The sequence below is a fragment of the Anabrus simplex genome, chromosome 5, assembly GCF_040414725.1.
Source record: "Anabrus simplex isolate iqAnaSimp1 chromosome 5, ASM4041472v1, whole genome shotgun sequence".
Taxonomy (NCBI): Eukaryota; Metazoa; Arthropoda; class Insecta; order Orthoptera; family Tettigoniidae; genus Anabrus; species Anabrus simplex.
The window spans coordinates 325,682,266-325,703,302 of record NC_090269.1 but is presented as its reverse complement, the minus strand read 5'-3'; the positions used below and the strand labels follow the sequence as shown (position 1 = coordinate 325,703,302).

The 21,037-nt window shown below is 37.8% G+C and overlaps 1 protein-coding gene across 1 annotated transcript in view; it reads left to right on the top strand.

Annotated features, from left to right (window-relative positions):
- The window catches only part of Sin3A (SIN3 transcription regulator family member A), a 528,152-nt gene that overhangs the window by 146,192 nt on the left and 360,923 nt on the right, over positions 1–21,037 (top strand). The window contains exons 6-7 of the mRNA XM_068227644.1: positions 3,577–3,700; positions 11,980–12,200. Of these exons, the coding sequence (XP_068083745.1) occupies positions 3,577–3,700; positions 11,980–12,200 (345 nt within the window). The remainder of the gene's footprint in view (positions 1–3,576; positions 3,701–11,979; positions 12,201–21,037) is intronic.

Sequence of the window (21,037 nt, the reverse complement as noted above, 5' to 3'; positions counted from 1 at the left end):
TCCATAACAAAATATAACTGGAACTTGCTGTCTGGACTGTGTTGGCTATCCTGATTTACTAATTATCAAAACAAAAATGGCTTCATCATGTGGTAGTATTGCCAGTGGAGATGGAAATGATATTGATGTTTACGTGGGTGATTACAGAAAACATAAAAGTAGTGGAAAAGGGAAAAACATAAGGATAGAAATAGTGGCCAGTCTTATGAAACTTATTAGGGTGAGATAAAGCCAAAGAAAAGTGTTGGACAAGACTGCAAGTGCATGTGGAAATATTTCAGTCGTTTCTCAAGAAGCTAGAGAACGTATTTTTCTTAATTTTTTTAATTTGAAAGACGTTGATATTCAAAATGCACTCGTTGCTGGTTGCATCAGTGTGCAAGATGTGAAGCGGCATTCTGTTGAAAACCCAGCAACAAGTAAGCAGAAGTCATCACTCACAATCTGAGCAAAAGCTAGTTATGGTGCAATACAAGTCTCTTGATAGCTTAGATAGCAGGGTCAGTTTAACATATGAGTAATATTCGTTACAAACAGTACAAATTTGAAACTACAGTAGAGTGTGTAGGGTAGATACTTCCTTGTTTTATTGCTGCCACTGTGTAAATAATAAGCACATTCAAATTTGCAAGAATTCATTCCAGTCCATCTTTATATCCAGTCAACTGTACATAAAAACCCCCTTTTTTGTATTGTATGATAAAATAATGGTTGGTTACGAATATAAGGAAAACTATTATCTATAGGGAGGTCAATGCATAAGTAATTCTCTTCAGTTTTAGTATATTCCTATTTTTCCAAACACCTTTCATTTTTAATACAGTTCTATTTATATGATATTGATCATTTAAAGGTGCTGTGTTGAGATAAAATAGTGAAAACAAAAAGTATTTTTATGGTAAAATTTTTCCTTGTCATTGCTGATGTACTCTACCATATCCACATACTTCTCCAGCTGTTTTGAAATTATCAGGCCCACTCTATTTTTTACCCCTCGGCCACCACTCCAGTATACAATAGGTTCTATCCTTTCCTCATTCTCTTCTTTCCTTTTCGCTTCCATTTAACTTCACTCAACTCCATTTTTATACCCTCTTTCTCCATAAAACACACCACTTCTTTAAAAACCTTATTTGCCTAAAGAATATAGGAGGTGCCATCTGTTGACGGTCTGTTAAACATGCTCATCAGCTGTCGGTTGGAATTACAGTATTTACATTCTAGCCCCTATTTACAATTTTTTTAAAAATTTTTTTTAACAGTTCGTTTTACGTCACATCAATACCGATAGATCGTTTGGCGACGATGGGATAGGAAAGGTCTAGGAGTTGGAGGTGGCGGTCACCTTAATTAAGGTACAGCCCCAGCATTCGCTTAATATGAAAATAGGAAACCATCGAAAGCCATCATCAGAGCTGCCGACAGTGGGGTTCGAACCCTCCATCTTCCATTTGCTAGCTCACAGCTGCGCACCCCTTACCACACGGCCAACTCGCCCGGTCAAGTCAAGTCCGACTTTGGTTTTGCTTATTTGTGCCAGGCTCTTCATTTTCATCGTTCTTATGCTGCCTCTCTAGGTTAGCTCTGTTTCTCTTTCAATCTTGACTGCGTAAGGCTTCCCGCATCTTCCCTTCCTTTACCCATGTTAATTGGGACATCTGTGTCTCATTTCACTATCTGTGCTGATCAAAATTCAAAACAATAATGTTCTGTTACTCTCCATTCCAAAGTAAATTTTATTGGTTTTTATGTGCCTCTATTTACTTTTAAGGTTTTTGAGATGTTGAGCCTGAATTTCAGGCTGAATTTATTTTATTTCACCAGTGGGATCTGCTTTCTTTCTTCAAGGAGGAAGCAGTATTATGCACCCAAAACATTTCCACAAGCTTGGCATCATTCAGAATATCTCGAGTTGAACAAAGTGGATCCAAAAATTATCAGAAGAAGAGATTTCTTGATTCTGCTACTACACATGTCCCTAAAAGAATAGCATATTCTTCCAAAGGTAACAAACCCGTCCTAAAAAGGAAGATTTCTGCTACAACACATGAGGAAAAATTGTCTATGTTCCTGTCCTCAACCTTGAACAAGGCCTTTGCACTTTCTTTCATGTGACTATTCTTGTATTTGACAAATTCGATGTTGCCCTTCAGACTTCTTCCCCACAAGTTCAATTTTTATTAGAACTTCTGATGGATTTACTAAACCAGTTGTTCAAGTTTAAGCCCAGAACTGTCAAAAGCGCCTCATTGCTTGAAGTTGAGTACAACTTACAAATCCCTTTTCTTTTCATCAGTGAGAAACTACTTTTGTACTGCCTGTGACTACATCATCAACAAGTTTCCACTCAAGGATTATGTGTTAAAGCATGCTAAAGTTGCTAGGTTAGACAAAATTGAAGATGCACCATTTTCTTCCATTCTTTTTCTTTTTTTTTTTTTTTTCTTCTCCTCCCCTTTCTTTCTTGGAAGTGTTTCCTATCATGTTATGCAAGGAAGAGAATGAAACTACAGATGAGGTGGTGAATGAGCTTCAGAGGTAGTTCACAGCTCCTCAGGTAGATGACACTTTGGCTGCAAATCAAGATGTTGCAAGTGATTCTAATTTGGCACAAATATCAAGAATTCGTGGAGCTGATGGACTTCTTAAATATAACCAAATTTCTAGAGTAATGCTGGCCATGTACTGAGGATACAGGATAACAGAGCACCAGTAGATCTATACAAGGGATCTCATAAAGGGGAAAAGACCTTCAGGAATACTCCGATGCACCTGGAAGAAGATCATCAACAAGGTATGCCGGACCCTCCAAATTGATAACTGGGAAGAGCGGTCTCAAGATCGCAAAGAATGGAAGAGGATTGTGAGATCGGCACTTGAATTTCACACGTTCCTCAGAAATCTACGGAGTGAGTGAGTCTGAGTGAGGAGTTCTGGTCCCTGTTTTGACAAAACATTTTCTCAAGACTTTTTGCAGGAAGCTAATTAGGCCACAACTATGACTTCGAAGTCAAACTAGCATATGATTTTTAGTGTGTATTATATAATTTCTTGCCTATGTTACATCAAACAAGTTTTATTGTATAAAGCCTTTTTCAGTTAACGCGTATCTGCTTAATTTATCAAGGAAATCCTGTTATGTATGCTCCAAACCAGTGTTCACCTCGCCTGCTGCTGTTTAACATGGATTTCTTCTTGATTTTCATGTTCATCTACAAATCATTGGCCTATGATGTAGTAGATATTTCATGGAAGTATCCTGTTTAAAGGATGAATTATTGTATTTTGTAGCCCAGAAGTTTTATTATTTTCGTCAAGCCGGGGTATGTTGAAAATCGTTAGTTTTATGTTGCGCTTGAATTTTACTGATAGCCCTTCTCAAAAGCTGGCAGGTAGGCATATTTCTTAGAATATTGTACTTATGATTTTACATAGTGTATAATCTGAATAGGATAATGGAAAGGGATGTATTATGATAAAATTAAGTTAGTTCTTTTTTTTAAGGAATAAAAGGAATGGAGGATTTTAATTTTCCTTTTCCTTTTGCTGATATAGTGTTGATTGCTATTGTTGCAGTATTGACACTCCTGGAGTCATTCATAGAGTATCAGATCTCTTCAAAGGACACCCTGAGTTAATAGTTGGATTCAACACATTTCTTCCCCCAGGATACAAGATAGAAGTGCAATCCAATGAACAGGTAATTTTATTATGTTCTTGTTTTTAAATGCTATTCTTGCATACCATTTATTTGCATAATTCTTTTCTCATGAAATTGATACAAGTACATGAATTATCCAAAGGATTGTGATTTTCAAAGTAAGGTTCATAAAATAGACTTCTGTACCTAGTTCATTTCTTCGGCTCATGTGCTGATGAGTTAGATTCCTAACTGATTTTTGTAGATGCAAAGTTTTATATGCAACTCATGTTTATTTTCTTCTTAGCATTGTCAACATGATTTAAAAGGTATTCGGTTCTACTTTGTCCTTTAAATACAGTATGTTGGCATTTAGTCCACTTTCTCACATCTCCCCTGTTCGTGTTAACTGCACCCAATGGCCCTACAACTCTGATAGTGTTAGATAAGGAGAAAATGACTCTTCTATACACATGTTTTATATATGGCACTATCTTCATATGATGATGATCTACAAGATGTTAATAATCTGAATAAGGTTCATACACTGAAACGAAAATTTTCATTTTGTTTTGTTTTCTCATGAAAGTTTATGGTTATATGACAGTTCTTATTAGTAGTCATTTTTTTTTCCTAGTGAGGCATAGCTTTTCTGTAATTTTAACATATTGGACGTTATTTTAGTATATTGAGCAAATACACATTGTGTAGTTGCATTGCTGGAAGTCTAGATCCAAAATCCATGTCATGCATTTACACTAACCCAGGCTTTTCTTAAATCAAGTGAAATATTTTATTCTTGCAACCTTCCGATCCTGAACGACTATTATATTCTGGCTGAATAATGCTCTGATCAGCATGATTACATCTCATTCCCATCTGGGTCATATCACTTGTTTTACAAGTGTCTGTCTTTGGTCACTTGAACCGTGCTGGCCAGCTAAGGAAACCTCAGTCAATTGGTTATCAGACTTTTTTTTTTTAGACTGCCATCATTATTGTCATTGCTATTTACTCCTTAAAAAAAGTAATAGTCATAATTATCTTATGGCAGAATTTGGAACATTATGAAACATTAAGTAAAACTATACAAAACTAATAATAGCAACTTTGGACATACTGACCTTTTGCTTTTCATCACAGAATTGAGGCTTTGAGCAGTCTGTACTAATTGGACCTGACACATTATTGCCAACTTGAGATTTTGTTCATATATACTTAAAAAATTGATCCTTATAGTTATTTAATAGTTTATTTTTAAATGGCGTAACTTTGAGGTTATTCACTTGTTCCTTGTAACTATATTTTAATTTATGACTTGCACTTACTTACTCCAGTCACATTGTTCATTTTGTGACTTGGTTGCAAATAGTGCTAGATAAATGCAAACTGTTGAAAATCCTTTGCTCAAGCATTGGTATTGGTAGAGGTTTGCTACATGATGTCATTATAAATGTTGTTTTAAGTGGTTTGAAATGCAGTTGTTTTGACTCTCATGATTTTGTACTCACTCCAGTAAATTAGTGGAATGGTTCCCAGACGTGCTCACTCTCCTGATTTAAGCGGGAGACTCCCGATTTTTCATCGTTCTTCCTGATCTCCTGATCATCAGTATCGATCCCCCGATTTTCAGAGCATTTTCAGTAATTTTCTCATTATTTTAAACTCCTGCGCGTTTCCTTATTCTATCGATATATGACTGAGTATGGCAGTTAAAATAGAAATAATTGATAAATAGATTCAACCTATTCAATACAAAAGAATAAATCGCAGCCGGATGGCAGTAGGGGGCACGGTGGCCAGCCATACGCTCCTCTTTGGTCTGTAATGAAGACGATTACTCATATAGCTTAATAATAGGAAATGAAAGTCGCAAGTGAGTAACCTAACCTCAAAAGTAGCACGCCATAGATGTCTAGACCCGGGACAGGACCTGCATAAGTGCTCGTGTTATGTCACGTAGTAGTGCTTCTTGGTTGTATGTCTTAATATTTGTTTTGGCCAGAATGTCAAAATGAAATATGATTTAGTGTTTAAAAGCGCTTATAGGGAAGAGTTTGTGTTTCAGTGAATCCAGGAAGGGACCAACGTTCACATTCTGAGCTATATGTAGGTGTGATTTTTCAGTTGCGCATGGGGCGGAAGTACGATGTACTCAGACATGTGCAAACAAAAAAACATAAGGGGAATGTCTAGTGTGTAGAAGAAGCCAGAAACTGAACTTTTCACGTAAAAACTAAGCTGTAAATCCTTTGATGAATGGCTTTATTTACGTTGTTTATCGTAGAACATAACCTCCCTGTAAATTGTGCCAATTTTGAGGGACCTTTGTTTCGCAAAATGTTTCCTGATTCGGAAATCGCTAAACGATATGGGTGTGCTAGAAGGAAACAGCGGCTATTATTACAGAAATAAGCATGGAAGAAAGGGCGAAAATTGTAGCACATTTGCAGGTGAATGCATTTTCTGTTGCTACTGATAGTAGTAAAAAAAGACGACTTGAAAATATATCGTGTTTTTGTAACATTTTTTAGGCCTGAACTCAAGTCTGTGCCGGCAATAAGTTTGTTCAAAACTTGCGTTTTCGCGGATGATATCCACACGAAGGCTTACTTGTTTCAAATTTTTCAAAATTTGATAGTACGTGAAACTGTATGTTTAATTTTATTCTGAAAAAAATATAGTATCACTCTAGAGACTTCTGTGGCAAAAGTTTCAGGTGTCTTCTTCAACAGTGTCACCTGGTCTAACCATGTATGCATCATGAAAACATATATCATGCGCCAGTAGAGACATGATAACCATCTCATTATAAATTTACATGGGATTAGCCTTTCCGAAATTTAACCAGGCGCTAGAAATTATAAACTAACCTCTGAAATCAATTATGCAGTCCAAGCAATCATTTATTCAGCGTTTATTTTTAATGATTTAACAATTCCTTTTGGATACGTTATTTAGGCATTTATTATGAAAACATGTTCTCTTTCATTTCAAATTTTCTTTACTGAACAACAGTCTGATATCGCCTTCGAATGTCTATGGGAGAGGTCGCTAGTGGGTATAGTGAGGAAACGATACCGAATATGATCGATTGCATGCAACATAATCACTGGGGTGCATAAATATCGGTAACCAAGTTCGTGCACGCACTCGTAAAAACGAATGCGTCAGTGATAAGGCTCTCGTAACCCAAGGATACAGTTTAATATAGGAGTTTTAAAGGGACGGACAAATCTGGCGTTATACGGGGCTCTTGTTATATGCCATACTCGCTATAGTGGTCTTCTACTGTATTTTATTATCTGGAAAGGAGTACAAAGAGGAAAGAAAAGTTCAGAGAATTTCAGACTTTACACAACACAGAGATTAGGAAAATTCTGAAGCATGTGCCTACTCGATGGTTATCACTAGGAAGGTGTTTACATACCTGCCAGCTCTTCTGATTCACCCGGAAACTTTCTGTTTTGTAACTCATCTTCCAATTTTTCGATTTATTTTTACCTGTTCCTATATTTGACCAATATAACCTCCAGTATGGTCAATACACTTCTCCTAGGATAAATTCTTATGTACTTGGTGTAATTTATGCAACCTCATTTTCAAGCTTACCGGTATTTATTTGGCGAGTGTATCGTGTTTCCTGCTCACTACAGCAGCTTGTGTGCTTTACAGCTGGGAATTTGGGACGGCAATAGTCCTACAAGCGAGGGAATTTAGCGCGCGCTAGCGAATCTATTAATCTGGACGAAAGAATGAGTTTGTTGTTGTTTGATTCATGCACTGTTAAAATTGTTCTGTATGTAGTTTCGTCACAGTTGTAGGCCACGTGTCTTTTCTTGCGGTTCTATGCTTTTCGCCCGTCGAAGTCGTATGTTAATAATGTATGTGACAGATTGATCTGTTTTGTATGTGGTAGTTTTGCGTATGTTAGTGCATTTGTGTTCATTCATAGTTCATTATTTTAATTTGAATGTATTTCAGAGAGTTGTGCCGGTGACAGTTTCTGGTATTTTCTCTACGTGTTATGGCCACAAATCATAATAAATCTCCAATTGTTCAGAGATAGCTCATCATCCTAAACCATCTCCAGTTTCCCGGGTGTGGTATATGAGCCTCCTCCTTCTCATCCTGTCCTTGTACCATTCTTCCTCCACCAACTTGTCCCAATTATGACCTCTCAGCAGTACATCGCTCTTAACTAAATCTATCCATTTCCTTCGTGGCCTTCCCACAGGTCGTCTTCCTTCTACCTTTCTGTCAAATTCCTTCCTTGCAGTTCTGTTTATTGGCATCCTCTTCATGTGACCAAACCACTTCAGTCTTGATATCTGAATCTTATCGAGGAGAGAATCATCTATTCCTACTTCTTCTCTAATTTTCTCATTCCTAATCTTGTCTTTCCTGGTTTTCTGGATCATAGTACGTAGGAATTTCATTTCAGCTGCCTGAAGTTCGGAATTATCTCTATTGGTCAGTGTTGTGGTTTCGAGACTGTACGTAAGAATTGGTGTATAATAGGACTTGTACAATGTCATTTTTGTTTTTATGGGTATTTGCTCATCCCATAGCAGGTGTCTTACCTGGTGGTAAAATTGTGTTGCCTTATTGATTCAGTTGTTCACCTCATGTTTTGCTAGGTTGTCATTTGATATAACGCTACCCAAGTATTTGAAAACTGGCACGCTGTCCAGTTGAGCTTCATTTAACATGACTATTGGTTCTGCTCCTTTCCCATACACTTTCATCACCACCGTCTTGGTCTTGCTGATGTTTAAACCATATTTCTTAAACTCCTCATTCCAGCTTTGTATTCTCTCTCCCAATTCCTCTTCTGAGTCACTCCAGATCGCAACATCATCTGCAAATGTGAAGGCTTTGATATCTCCATGTTCTTTCCTTTTAATTGATTTCATTACTACATCCATTACAATAATAAATAGAAGTGGTGACAATGAGCTGCCCTGCTGCACTCCTCTCTTTGTTTCAAACCAGTCCAACAAACCACATCCTACTTGAACACAGCTTCTGTTCCCACTACACAACATTTTCACTTTGTCTATGAGGCTGTCTCGCACTTGAAGTTCTTTCATGCATTGCCAAATTCTTTCCCTTGGTACACTATCGTATGCTTTCTCAAAATATTAGAAATAAAGGCTTGTTCTTCTCCCAGTATTTTTCCATTATTATCCTAATTGCAAATATAAGGTCTGTAGTTGACCTTCCTGGTCTGAAACCATACTGCTCTTCTTCCAAAATTGGTTCAACAATATCTCTGATTCCGGTCTCTATTATTTTTTCCAATATTTTCAGGACATGAGACAGTAGTGTGATACCACGATAATTAGTACATTTTCGTCGGCTTCCTTTCTTGAACAGAGGTACAATGATGCCTATCTTCCAGTCCTCAGGAATAGTAAATGCTTGTTCCTAAAAGTTGGCAGGTATGTGTTTTGGTAGGATTTTGCTGTAGTGGGACCTTTGTTTACCTTATTTAGGAGCAAAATTGTGAATAAGGATTCTCAGATGGGAACTTTGAAGACTTACAAAATTCCTAAGCACAGTCTAAGTGGAGATGCCTTGTTTGTCTGAAAAGGTGAAGCATTGTCATAACATTTCACCACACTCCTCAGTTAAAAGGAAAACCCAGTCATCATTTTCAACCCCCTTCCCCCCCAAATTAATCTACTGATGTCGCTAAGAGCCATGCTTTGTCGCATGAAGAACGACTGTTCATGTTCTTTCATCAAATTTACATAAATCTTTTTGCCTTTTTCTCTTAAGTTTTGTAGATATCTTGAGAATCCAAATGTAGCTCTTCAATCAAGTATGCAGCACTTCCACTTATTGAAGTCAGTTTTGGAGGAATTATTGAAGAATATGATGGCAAGGTTTGTGAAGCCCCATGTTACTAAAAGCTCCTCCTCTCTCCTTGATGTAAATTATCATACTTCAGCAAATCAAAAGGATGATTGTGCTCTGATGATAGGGAACTCGGAGTTTGTTGTGGTGAACACTTTGAAGTCTGAGGAAAGGTGTAAATTCTTTAAGTCTGTTAGGAAGTGTCTCTCTTCATCATGTGACTACATGGTGTACAAATTTACATTCAAAGATGCAAATTTGCTATAAGTTACGCATCATTTTCTAGTATTAGATTTTTCATTAAGAAGTTTCCGAACATTCTGACTAGTGAAACGGAACAGCTAAAGAAACTGATATTCTGCACTCCCAGTTCTGTAACTTTGAGCTCGAAGAAACATTCCTGGCAAAAGAAAGCATTGATGATCAGTGGGCATTGGTAGGTCAGATGAAATCAGCTGATGGTGTACTTAAATATGACAGACTCTCTAAGGTGATGCTTGCTATTTTATCACTTCCACATAGCAACGCAGAGTGTGAAAGGATTTTTAGCAGAGTCACAACAACAAAAACACAGCTCAGATCCTTACTGTCTAAACATACTTTGGAGAAATTTTTAACCTTAAAATCAGTTCAGCAAGGCAAGTGCTTTGAACAAATATTTAGTTCTGAGTTTCTGAAGATGGCTAAGTCAGCTACGGGTGTGCTGAACAACAATTAGTTGTAATGTTTTCAGCATGTTGAAGGATGAGAAGTCGCATGTTCCTAAAGTTCAGGTATGTCCAGTCATAAATAATGAAAAAAATATATATGGAGGCCATTAGTCGCTCACTTAGGTTTCCTCCAGGCCGATTACATTTTGCATGGTACTGAACTTCCCAGTTGAAGTTTGGGTCTCCCCTTCCCTATACCTCTCTCCGTGTTCATTTGGACTCGCCCTGTCAGCATTTCGGCGTGATTGTGCATCCTGTGTGCGAGTGTGGGAGTGACATCGTCTGGACGTTTCCTCTGTGTGTGATTAAGTAAATTACTTTATATTTTAGTGCATAATTTTTTATTTTGGAGGTCGATGACCTTGTTGTTTTGTTCTTCTAAACTTATTTTAGAATAATATTATTTCATATTTCATATGATGTGATCGTCTTAGGTAATGGCGAGTCTCATGAATTTAATATCATAAGATCATTCGACAAAGTTAAGGTCAACAAATTAGTTGAGATCTACAGTATTCTGCTTTTAGATCAAACAAACTGTGTAAAAAATGACCTACAAGTACTTAAAAGGGTTTCTTCTAATTATTCCGAAGAATACTGCAAACGAACATGCCAAAACATCTCAGAGAACGAAAATGACGCACATTTTTCACCATGGAGGTTACCTCCGTGCGCGACTAGTAACATAATAATTTTAGCGCGACTAGACAAGGGTTAATGTATTGAATTATAAAGAATTAGTACATGTTCTGCCATCAGTATGTGTTGTTATACATTGCAATTTGCTGCCAAATTCTAATTTTTTACTTTCGAAAGTTGGCTTGTCTGGGTACCTTATTCAGAGCTCATGGTTGCCTTTTCCATTTCCTGGTTCAGATCATTGTCATACTATTTAAGGTGACCCCAAAACACGTCACTTGTTTTACTCTTGACATATTAATTAATCATTTTGCAGTGCATTTGGCTACAGTGACATCGTTCATTTTTAGTAGAGAATTGTTTCCCAATAGGTTGTATTGTCAATTTGTTTCAGTGGTATGTGGTACATCAGAACCTTGTTTATTCTGGACTAGATGAAGAAACAAAAGTTTGAGTAATCCAAAAATAAACTCAAAATCAGTAATGTGTGCATTTTGATTTTGTGAAATAGTGTGCAAATTTTTTTTGTTTCAAATGATTGTTGTGCTTGAGCACAGCAGTATGTGTACTTCACCAACTTTAGTTGGCATGGAGTTTTTCCTTCCAGCTTCACTGCTGCCTACGCATTAATTATTACATCTTTTGCTGGAATGTTATTTTGGTTTCCACTTTACCATTGCTTGCTGTTATCTGCAGAAGAGGCAGCAATAATTTTGTCATCCAACATCGTGCCATAATGAACACCACTCTCATTTTACAACCAGGCATTTACGCTACTATTGTCTACAACTGAGCAACCAGGAATGTTTAAAATGTTTCAAGAACCTCAATGTGGTGAGGAGCTTTCCTACCTTTGGCACCTGAATCACATGTAGCTGGCCATATTGGTTCATACATATCATTTAAAGAATGTGCATGTATTCATGTCGGGGAGAAAAGGTCAGTTTGGAAAACCCAGAAATCCAGATTAATTTGGACCAGATAAATGAAGTTCTTGAGCGTCTTTGAAATCATAGACATCATTTAGAAATTTTTAGGAGAAATCCGTGACTAAAATGTCATCTTTATCAGTTTTAATGCAATCACTTATTTAGTATTGATTGATGTTTCTCTTCTTTCTCTGTCTAGGGGTATGCATTCCAAGTGTCGGTGTCAATGCCTACACCCATGTCCGCAACAACAACTCTGGTTCATACACCTTCTGGCACTATCACCCACCATCAAACAATACCGACAACTCTGGGCTCACCAGTAGTACCTGCTGTCACTCAGCCTTCAACAACGATTTTGACTCCAGGAAATGGTCCTTCCGTAGGAACAAAACCTCCTACAGTTCAAGGCCTGCATGGGTGAGTTTATGATGGTACCTGAAGTTGCATGTGTTGTGACCGTTAATGCAGATGCTCTGAGGAGACATTGGATTTGTTATTTGATTTCACTTGATATGGGAATCAAGCCTTCAGTACTTGATATGTTTTCAACTTGAAGTTTGTCAGATTTAATGCAGCTTATATGTACATTATTGTGTATTATTGTTATATTGTCCATTCTAATGTCTATATAAAATAAGGTTTTGTCTGTACATTGCTCACACACGTCCCAACTCTCAAGATTTATGTGCGAGACTCCCGATTTTTTAAAATTCTTCCTGATTTGATTGCCGGGACCGATCCCCCGATTTTCAGAGCAGTTTCGGTAATTTTCATATTATTTGATAAACTCACGCTTTTGTCATCCTTTCGATGTAGGGCTGGTCGATAGTAGTTCTAATAGTCACAACCAGATGGCAGTACGGGACATGATAGCCAGCCATGTGCTCCTCTTTGGTCTATAATACGGTCAAATTCTCCAGACGTACGGTTTTGCACGTTATTTAAATTGTTTAATTCGAAATACAGATCATTCTTAATTCGCAGAACAATGTCAGTTCCATTACCGAAAATCAGACTTTTAATTCAAAATTGCCTTAAAATTGGCAAAAAAAAAAAAAATCGTTACACAGTAATTTATATTCATAATTTATCCGCGTCATGATAGAACGCATCTTCCAGAACATGCTGGGTTAGCTTCCCGTACTTTCACTCACTTTGATGAGTCTACAGTGCGTTTCATATTTGCTTAGTTTGAATAAAATCTTAATTCATTTGTATTCAGCGTTGTAAGGAACGCCACAATATTACGCAACTTAAAAATGAGTACAATATTTTATTGTTCCACCTTCTCAATACTTAAAATCATTGAACGTTTATCAAAACATTACAATATAATAATAAGAGGTACTAGTTTTGGACCATCATCAGCCTAGCGAAAATTACAAGCAAAAGGCATAATCTAAAAAATGGAGTGATGTGGATGAACAATTGTGATGGAATGACATACAAAAGTAAAAACCTTGTACATGTGTTACAATAAATATGACCAGAATATGTTAAAATTAACAGATGAATAAAAACATTGTGATGTCGTATAAAATCACTTGATGACACCGTCTTACGTTGACGGTTGAACTTGTGTTACACACTTAAATTCGAGTGAAATCTTATGTAAGTTCTTATGTTTCTGGAAGGTTCTAAAAGCGAGTTCCACAATGGCGCAGAGGGAATTGTACAACATAACCAGTATAGACTTGACGAATTGAGAAGGTTGGACTCGTTCTATCACGTAGCATGCAGTGTGCGGAGAGGTAGAATTCGTCAACACTGGCGATGCTGACATTTGGTGAAAATTCGTACTCACTGACCAGTGATGTTAATGCCGATGAAACTACTTTGTACTTTTTTAGTGCGGAGCCCAAACAGACTTATCTTTTTAAAGGAGAATAGTGCCAGTCCAGAAATCGTACAGTGGTGGGGGTCATTGTTCTGTGTTGCAATGCACATGGAAGCGAGAGAATACCACGATGTTTTACAGGCGCCAGGCACTTTCTGTGCAAGTACAAGGCATCTAAAAAATGAACACAGTACATTAATCCAAACAATAGAGCATTTGCGAAGGGGAACCAGCATTATTTGTCCTTGTCTTTGAATAGTGTGTTTTCTTCTTTTTCATTGCGTGAGGTTAAGTTTTCCAGTGATTTATCCAAAGGCATTATTTGAATAATGTAAATGCACCATGTTGGATACATATTGGAAATACTGTATTTACTCGCGTATTAGACCCCCTTTTTTTATCCCACTTTTACAGCCAGAAATAATAGAGGAGGGTCCAATGCGCGATAACCTCAACATTTTGTGCAGAGGCCACATGATTTCTAGGTTATAAAGAGCTATAAATTGTACGTGTAAACATTCCATACTATTATTTAACAGACTTAGAATGTGTTTAAGTTATACCTGCTGTTTTCGTCGGAAGGCAGTATTTCTAAACTAAAATTATAAAAATTGGTGAACATTGCTTTTAGGCCTGCAGTACATACAAAAGTCCATTTTAGTTACTCATATCACGTCACTCGTTACATCTCATTGATTCCTATGGTGAGGTTGACGTCAGGAAGGGTGTACGGCCGTAAAAACTCGCTACGAAGATTTGTCTCACTTCATACTCGATCTCGTAGAAGAAAGGGATAAGAGTATCGTGTTATTATATAATTAAATATTGATACAAAAGAACTTAATGGCCAGTCATTTGTCTCGGCCAGTTCAGCAGCAGGCCTACCACACAGTAAACCTGATCACTGCTTTCATCTGTATTATCGCCTTGCGCCGCCAACTTCCCTGCCTTGCTACCGGCGTGTCGGCATTCTAAGTGACGGTGACGTCATCTTCACTGCTATCTCTCGTCAGTCACGTCACCCGTGCTTCATTCTCTTTGAGCCATGCACTGCAATCAAGAGCATACAAAGTCCCGTATTTTTGAACCTTTTAAAAATACAGTAGCAGTCCGTTATAGCGAGAATTCACAACAGTGGAAAATTTTCTCGTTATAGCGAATTGTCGTTATATCTAATTTTTGTATAAAAGTCGGAAAAACCCCATCAGTATGAAATGGCGGTCAGTTTGTTTAAAACTTGTGTTTCCGCGGATGATACCTGCACTACAGCTTACTTGTTTGTTATTTTTCGAAATCCGATGCTACATGAAAGTGTGTGTTTAATTTCATTCTGAAAAATTACAGTACCGTACTTCTCCGAATCCATGACAAACCCCACTTTTTCCTACAAAAAATTTTAATCAGGCTGAAAAAGTGCTTTGTAAAATCATGTGAATGCCTTTGTTGTACAGTACGCATTTTTAGACTATTTTCAGACGCCGAACATTGGCTTTCGTTATACAGCATTTTTTTGCGGCTGCATAATTATTCTTTATTCTGTGGGTTTAATGACCATTTACTTAAAATTGGCATCATAATGCCGTAGAGAACCCGTTGAAAATTTGCCGGCAATACCTATTCCATGTATCTCCACAATACGGCGATCTGCCTGGAAAATATTCTTCCTGTCTATAAAACTGTTACGGTACTTTTACTCAGGGCCAGATATAACCATCTACCATTACACGCACGTCTCACTTGCCGGGTTCGGCCAACTTCAGCGGCTCGCGATGTATAGGCCTAATCGCAGACGCTGAAAGTCAACGAACGAGCTTTTTGCGACACGGTATGGCCATTCGACCCTTGCGTTTTTCATGCACCTACCTCACAATTTCATTTTTGACTTCTTTGAAGCGTCCTTGTTGCGGACCACTGACTGCACTTTTTGTTCAGTACACATTTTTTTTTTTAGCTATCGTCTTCACGCTGACGCCAAATATTGGCTTTACTTAGGCGTATGCCATATTTTCTTGCAGCCGCACAATTATTCTACATTTCCGAGTGTTTAATAACAATTACCGTATTATGATGCCAATTTTAAGTTATCGACGAGAACCCGTTGAAAATTTGCCGGCAATACCTGTTCCACATATCTTTACGACTGTCCATCACGAAAATGTTCCTGTTGTTTATAAAACTTAATTTTACTAAGAGTCAGGTACATTAGACGCATTATAACTCTTCCATTGAGTAGCCGTGGCCTTTCTAAGAATTCGAAGACTCGCATGTTTTGATGCCATTCTGCAGATTTGAGAAACATTTTTGTAAGGCTAGTAGAATGTGATTCTCACTTCACTATTTCCCGAGATCCAGTGACGTTACACACAGGCACCGTACAACCGGCTGTCACAGCTAGCGATGTATAATAGAGAGGCGGTCGTTTATTGTCAACAAATTTTGTGCGCGTGCGGGGGTGAAAAGAAGCGGCGTAGTTACCATGTTAGCTGCCAGTGGTATTCATTCCTGTTAGGCCTCGAATGGAAGACAACCCTTGATTTTTTTTTTCCATGAGATTCTGAGGGGAAAAGTCTTCTTGGATTCGGAGAAATATGGTATCACTCCAGAGTTTCCTTCTTCAAATGGCGTCACCTAACCTATCCGTATATGTGTCGTGAAAACATCTTTGAAACGCATGTAGAGCCGATTTATCCTCGCTAAAAAATTGCATGTCAATTGTCTTTCCGAAATTTAGCTAGACGCGAGAAAATATGAACTATCTTCTGAAACTCTGCTCTTGTACTCAAACTCTGCTCTCAGTGATGTATTACTACAGTGGTTAAGTGTAAGAGAGGGCCAAGAGTCCTAATTTCGCCACCTACAAAGGCATAATAAATAAATAAATAAATAAATAAATGTAGGCCGTATCTGGAGGTGTATCACATTTTTAATTAATTTCAGTATATAACATTAAAATTAAGAAATCGTTTACTTCAGCCCTTATTTTTAATAAGTTGACAATTGCTGTTGGCCACGTTATTTACGAATTTATTTCATTTCAAAGTTTCTTTAGAGAACAGCAGCCGTTGGGTATTACTAATCGACTCTAATATCGCCTTTGAATGTCGACGAGAGAGCTCGTCAATGCAGAAATGAGAAAACTATCCCGTACCAAAGATGATAGATCGCATTTGGTTGCCTGCGTTTCGCTCTCGTGTGCTAAGTTGGGCTCGTCAGTTGGGACTTAGCACACCTCCCAAGAGCAAGGCTAGTGCATACCGTGGAGGCCACTGCATAGGTTACTAGGAGCCACCAGCAGTGCCAGTGCACTATGAGAGCTATGTCTCATTTCCAAAAAATTGATGCTTGCCTGGCCATCAGGTGATATGTTGATTCCCATAGGGAATGAGTTAGCCGGAAAATTTATAATGTCCAATAACGGACCATTATATTGGTATTATAAATTTACTCATTCAGGACAAATATTTCAAGTTCCCTATGGGAATCAACATCTATAGGGTATCAAATGATAGGGCTCTCACTGTAACCGAAGGATAATACTCAGTTTAATATCGGAATTTTGAAGGGACAGAAAAAAGTTGTCTGTATAACGGGGTTCACGTATGCCGCACTCGCTATGCCGGACTTCTACTGTAATTTCGTTCCCGACTATAGAGTCTAAACAGTGTAAATCTACTATATTCCCAGTTGGTGTATATGTAGCAGAAGCCACTCCTTCCGAACGAAGCCGTGGTGTAGAAGGCATGCCAAACCATCAGCTGATAACCAGCGTATGTTACGAGTTGTACTTCCGAATGTAATACATACTGTAGTAACTGGAAATATGATTTTGATAACTGCGGCTGTTGAAACACAGACCCTTATTTTTAAATATATTTCATGCTTGTTCTCTACATTTATCGCATCAGGATTTGCGTAAACAGCTGTCCATGAGATAAGACAGACCGCATTGTTTGGTTTAGGTATATTATCGCCATGAAAGTGCCAAAAGTTTGACGGACAAAATAAAAATAACAGGAAAATATACCGCATTTATGGATATCTACAGGTGTGGTGGTAATGTGTTTTATTATCATAATGTTTAATTTTGTATGTTCGTTGTCTCTTTTTTTATTAACGCATACCCTAGTATGTTTTGTTTAGCATTTCCGAAAATCGTTTAAAGTATGTGGGGACATAGAATTATTATTATTATTATTATTATTATTATTATTATTATTATTATTATTATTATTATTATTATTATTATTATTATTTGTTAGGTACGTTGGCGAGTAAAACAATAGTTTTAATTGGATAGCTTTTATCATGTTTTAAACTTACTCTTCTCCAAATATATACCTATACTGGCCCGAGTTACGAGATATTAAACGACCACTTTGTTAATGATGTCGCCTGCTGTATAAATGGCAACAACCGCGAATATTTCTTAACTAAGGTAAACTCGTTTCCTCATCCCGAGGTGGTACAGCTCTTTCTAGACACACCCCCAGTGGAGGGGAGTTGCATGTACCGCTTTTACCGCATATCAACTTCCTGCCATTCGTAAATCTCTGACAGCACAGTACGGGGAATAAAAGTCTGACCCCGAAAGTAGCAACTAATTGTGCTAACCATTACGCTGGCGAACAATTTTAACTACAAAACACGGACCTATAGCATGACTGATGCATGCTTGCAATGCGCGGGTCGGACACGAAGCTAGGCCTATTGATCTATTTCAGCGACGTCATCAGAGCTGCAGTAGACCGACGCTACAGAGGCGGACATTTCTTAACTACGAAACACAGATGTGCCGCATGGATTCGGCGGTTTTTTCATTGCATAGGTCGTACGGACGAAACTATTCACAAATCTGTGCGATGTCATCAGAGCTCCAATAAGACTTGTACCCGCTTCAAAGCGGAATCGTTGTCGTTCTCTTACAAATCATGCTGAGGGGTCTTATAGGCGAGATTTATATTTTTCATTTTCTTTGTTTCGAAAAGCCAGGGGGTTTCAAATACGCGAGGGGGTCTAATACACGAGTAAATACGGTAGTTTTTTTTTCATGGCATTTGAAAGGTTTAAACTGTGAATCAAGGTTAATTGCATGCAGTAACTGCTCTTTTAATATTTTGTGATACGGCCATGGTTGGCATTTCTGAATTACGTGTTGGTTAATTCAAAATCACGTAAAGCCTGATTTTTGCGTCCCAACGACATTAAATTAACGAGGTTTGGTATTTTGTCTTGATTACTTGCAACATTGGACCTTGTTTCCTTCAGTCTTACAAATACCTCTGTTTCTGAGAAGTAGATGAAATGGAAACTTGTAATATTTGTGCTTGTTATGTACGCATCTCCAACTGATCGTACCTGAGATTGTCAGTTATTGTAATGTCGGGACTATACTTGGAGGTGTAAAAATGTGGGTCTTGATAATTAGAAGTTGAGTGTGGTGCTATCACAGTTGCTTTTCAGTAGCTTTCACAGAATTATCTTTGGTGTGGGCCCCAACCTTGTGTTTGCATTTGTTGTGAACTTCTCAGATTTTCTCCTGGGTGTAGTTCCATGCAACTCTACTTCAGGCATGCTAATTCGTATGGGCACTGTTTCCTCTTCTTGTAAAACTACAGTCTGATTCGTTTCCATGTCAGACTCCATAGCTCTTGCTGTCTATGTACATTATATTAACCCTAGAATTGTAATGTCCCTCCAGTGTAACACTAATCATAAATGTTCGTTGTCAGACTACCAACAAGAAAAGCACTTTAACACTAGAACGGCCAGAGCGGTCATTTGGACCGTTAGCGAATTTTAAGGTATTTCCATGCTCGTACTTTTTAATGCACGAGGTTGTGCTTTTGTGACTTTTAATCTTTTAGGGTTATGTACATTTACGCCAAAAATTACATCCGTAGTTGATAAGGGAACACCGATATTGTCCCTTATATAACTTGCATAAATTGCTTGTCAAGTGCCTAAATAGGCTTGTAAACAAATTGAGACTGTTATTTTTATCATTTTTCATAAAGAAATTCAATAGCAAGTCCGTCAAAATATTTCATTGTTACCTATTGGAAGTGACAGAATATGAACAATTATTAATACTTAACAATGGATTGATCTGTATACAATACATCCCAATTGTTAACTATGTTGTTTTAAAATTAATAATTGAACATTCGCATGTTTCCCAGATCCTGGATGCTAGATATATGCCAGTAAGTGGCAGCGGTCAAAATGACCGCCTGTGGTCTTTATAGGTATGAGGAAAGTTCGGCCGTTCTAGTGTTAATAAGCACAAACCCAATGTTACACACAATACAGAATATAATACTTAAAACTATCACACGTACTGGTGACAATACACTCTGGTCAGTTTTTCTTCAATAGGCACATTCAGTGCACTGTTTTGCATGCACACATGTGACCCCAGGTCATTCTTCTTCTCTTTGATGGAGAAAACGCACAAAATTTTCTTCCTTCAGCAGTACCTGGTTGAGACTCTTCGGGAATGCCATCTTTTCCAAGAATTTCAACGATGGTCCTCTTCAGACTGCGCCTTAAATTTGGTGTATTAAGTCTCTCTTACAGCTTTGGAGCCATTAGCATTTCGGATATATCCTTTGCAAACTGTCGCCTTGAAAGTGGCTTTTGGCATTTTTGAACAATCATATGCACATAAATAATGTATCTATTGACAAGTGATGTATTAATCATACTATAAAATATACACATCGGCCATTTTTTTTTTTTCTCTCGAAGAGGACATCACTGTTGACGTTTCATCGAAAGTATCCACGACACCTGTAGTCCCACTGTAGTCTTCCACCATACCTGGTTTTCCACCACTGGCTGCTACTGTTCCTCATGGCATATAGAAAAGAGTATTACATTCTTGTTTGGTTTTCCTTTATAGGATACAGTACCATTGTTTTTATACGTTCATAAAAAACATGGGAGGACCCAAGCTTTCGGCCTTTGTTTTCATCTCTGGCGATATCTCTGGCTTGTCTTTTCTCATTGTGCCAATGATTGTCAGGTTATGGTCACAATGCAGAGAATCGGCCAGACGAACTGAGGTGAACCAATTGTCGGTGGTAATATTTCTGTTTGATCCATGTATTGGCCAGGTGAATTCACAAAATTCATGACCAAAGGGAGGTTTGTTTGAGTAGTATCTTTACAAAGGTATGGGTTTGCATTGAGCATGTCCTTCATTTTAACATCACATAACAAAATGATTTTTATCCCATATTTATTGGGCTTTTTGGGCATATACATGCAAAATATACAGCTGTCTCGAAATGCGATCAGCTGTTCATCGTCTGTCAAGAACCCTCAAGGAATATGGTTACGAGTGCAGGCTGAAATAAACTGATCCCAGATCTCACGTATAGGTGCAACTTATCATGTTCACGATGCAAAGATCTGG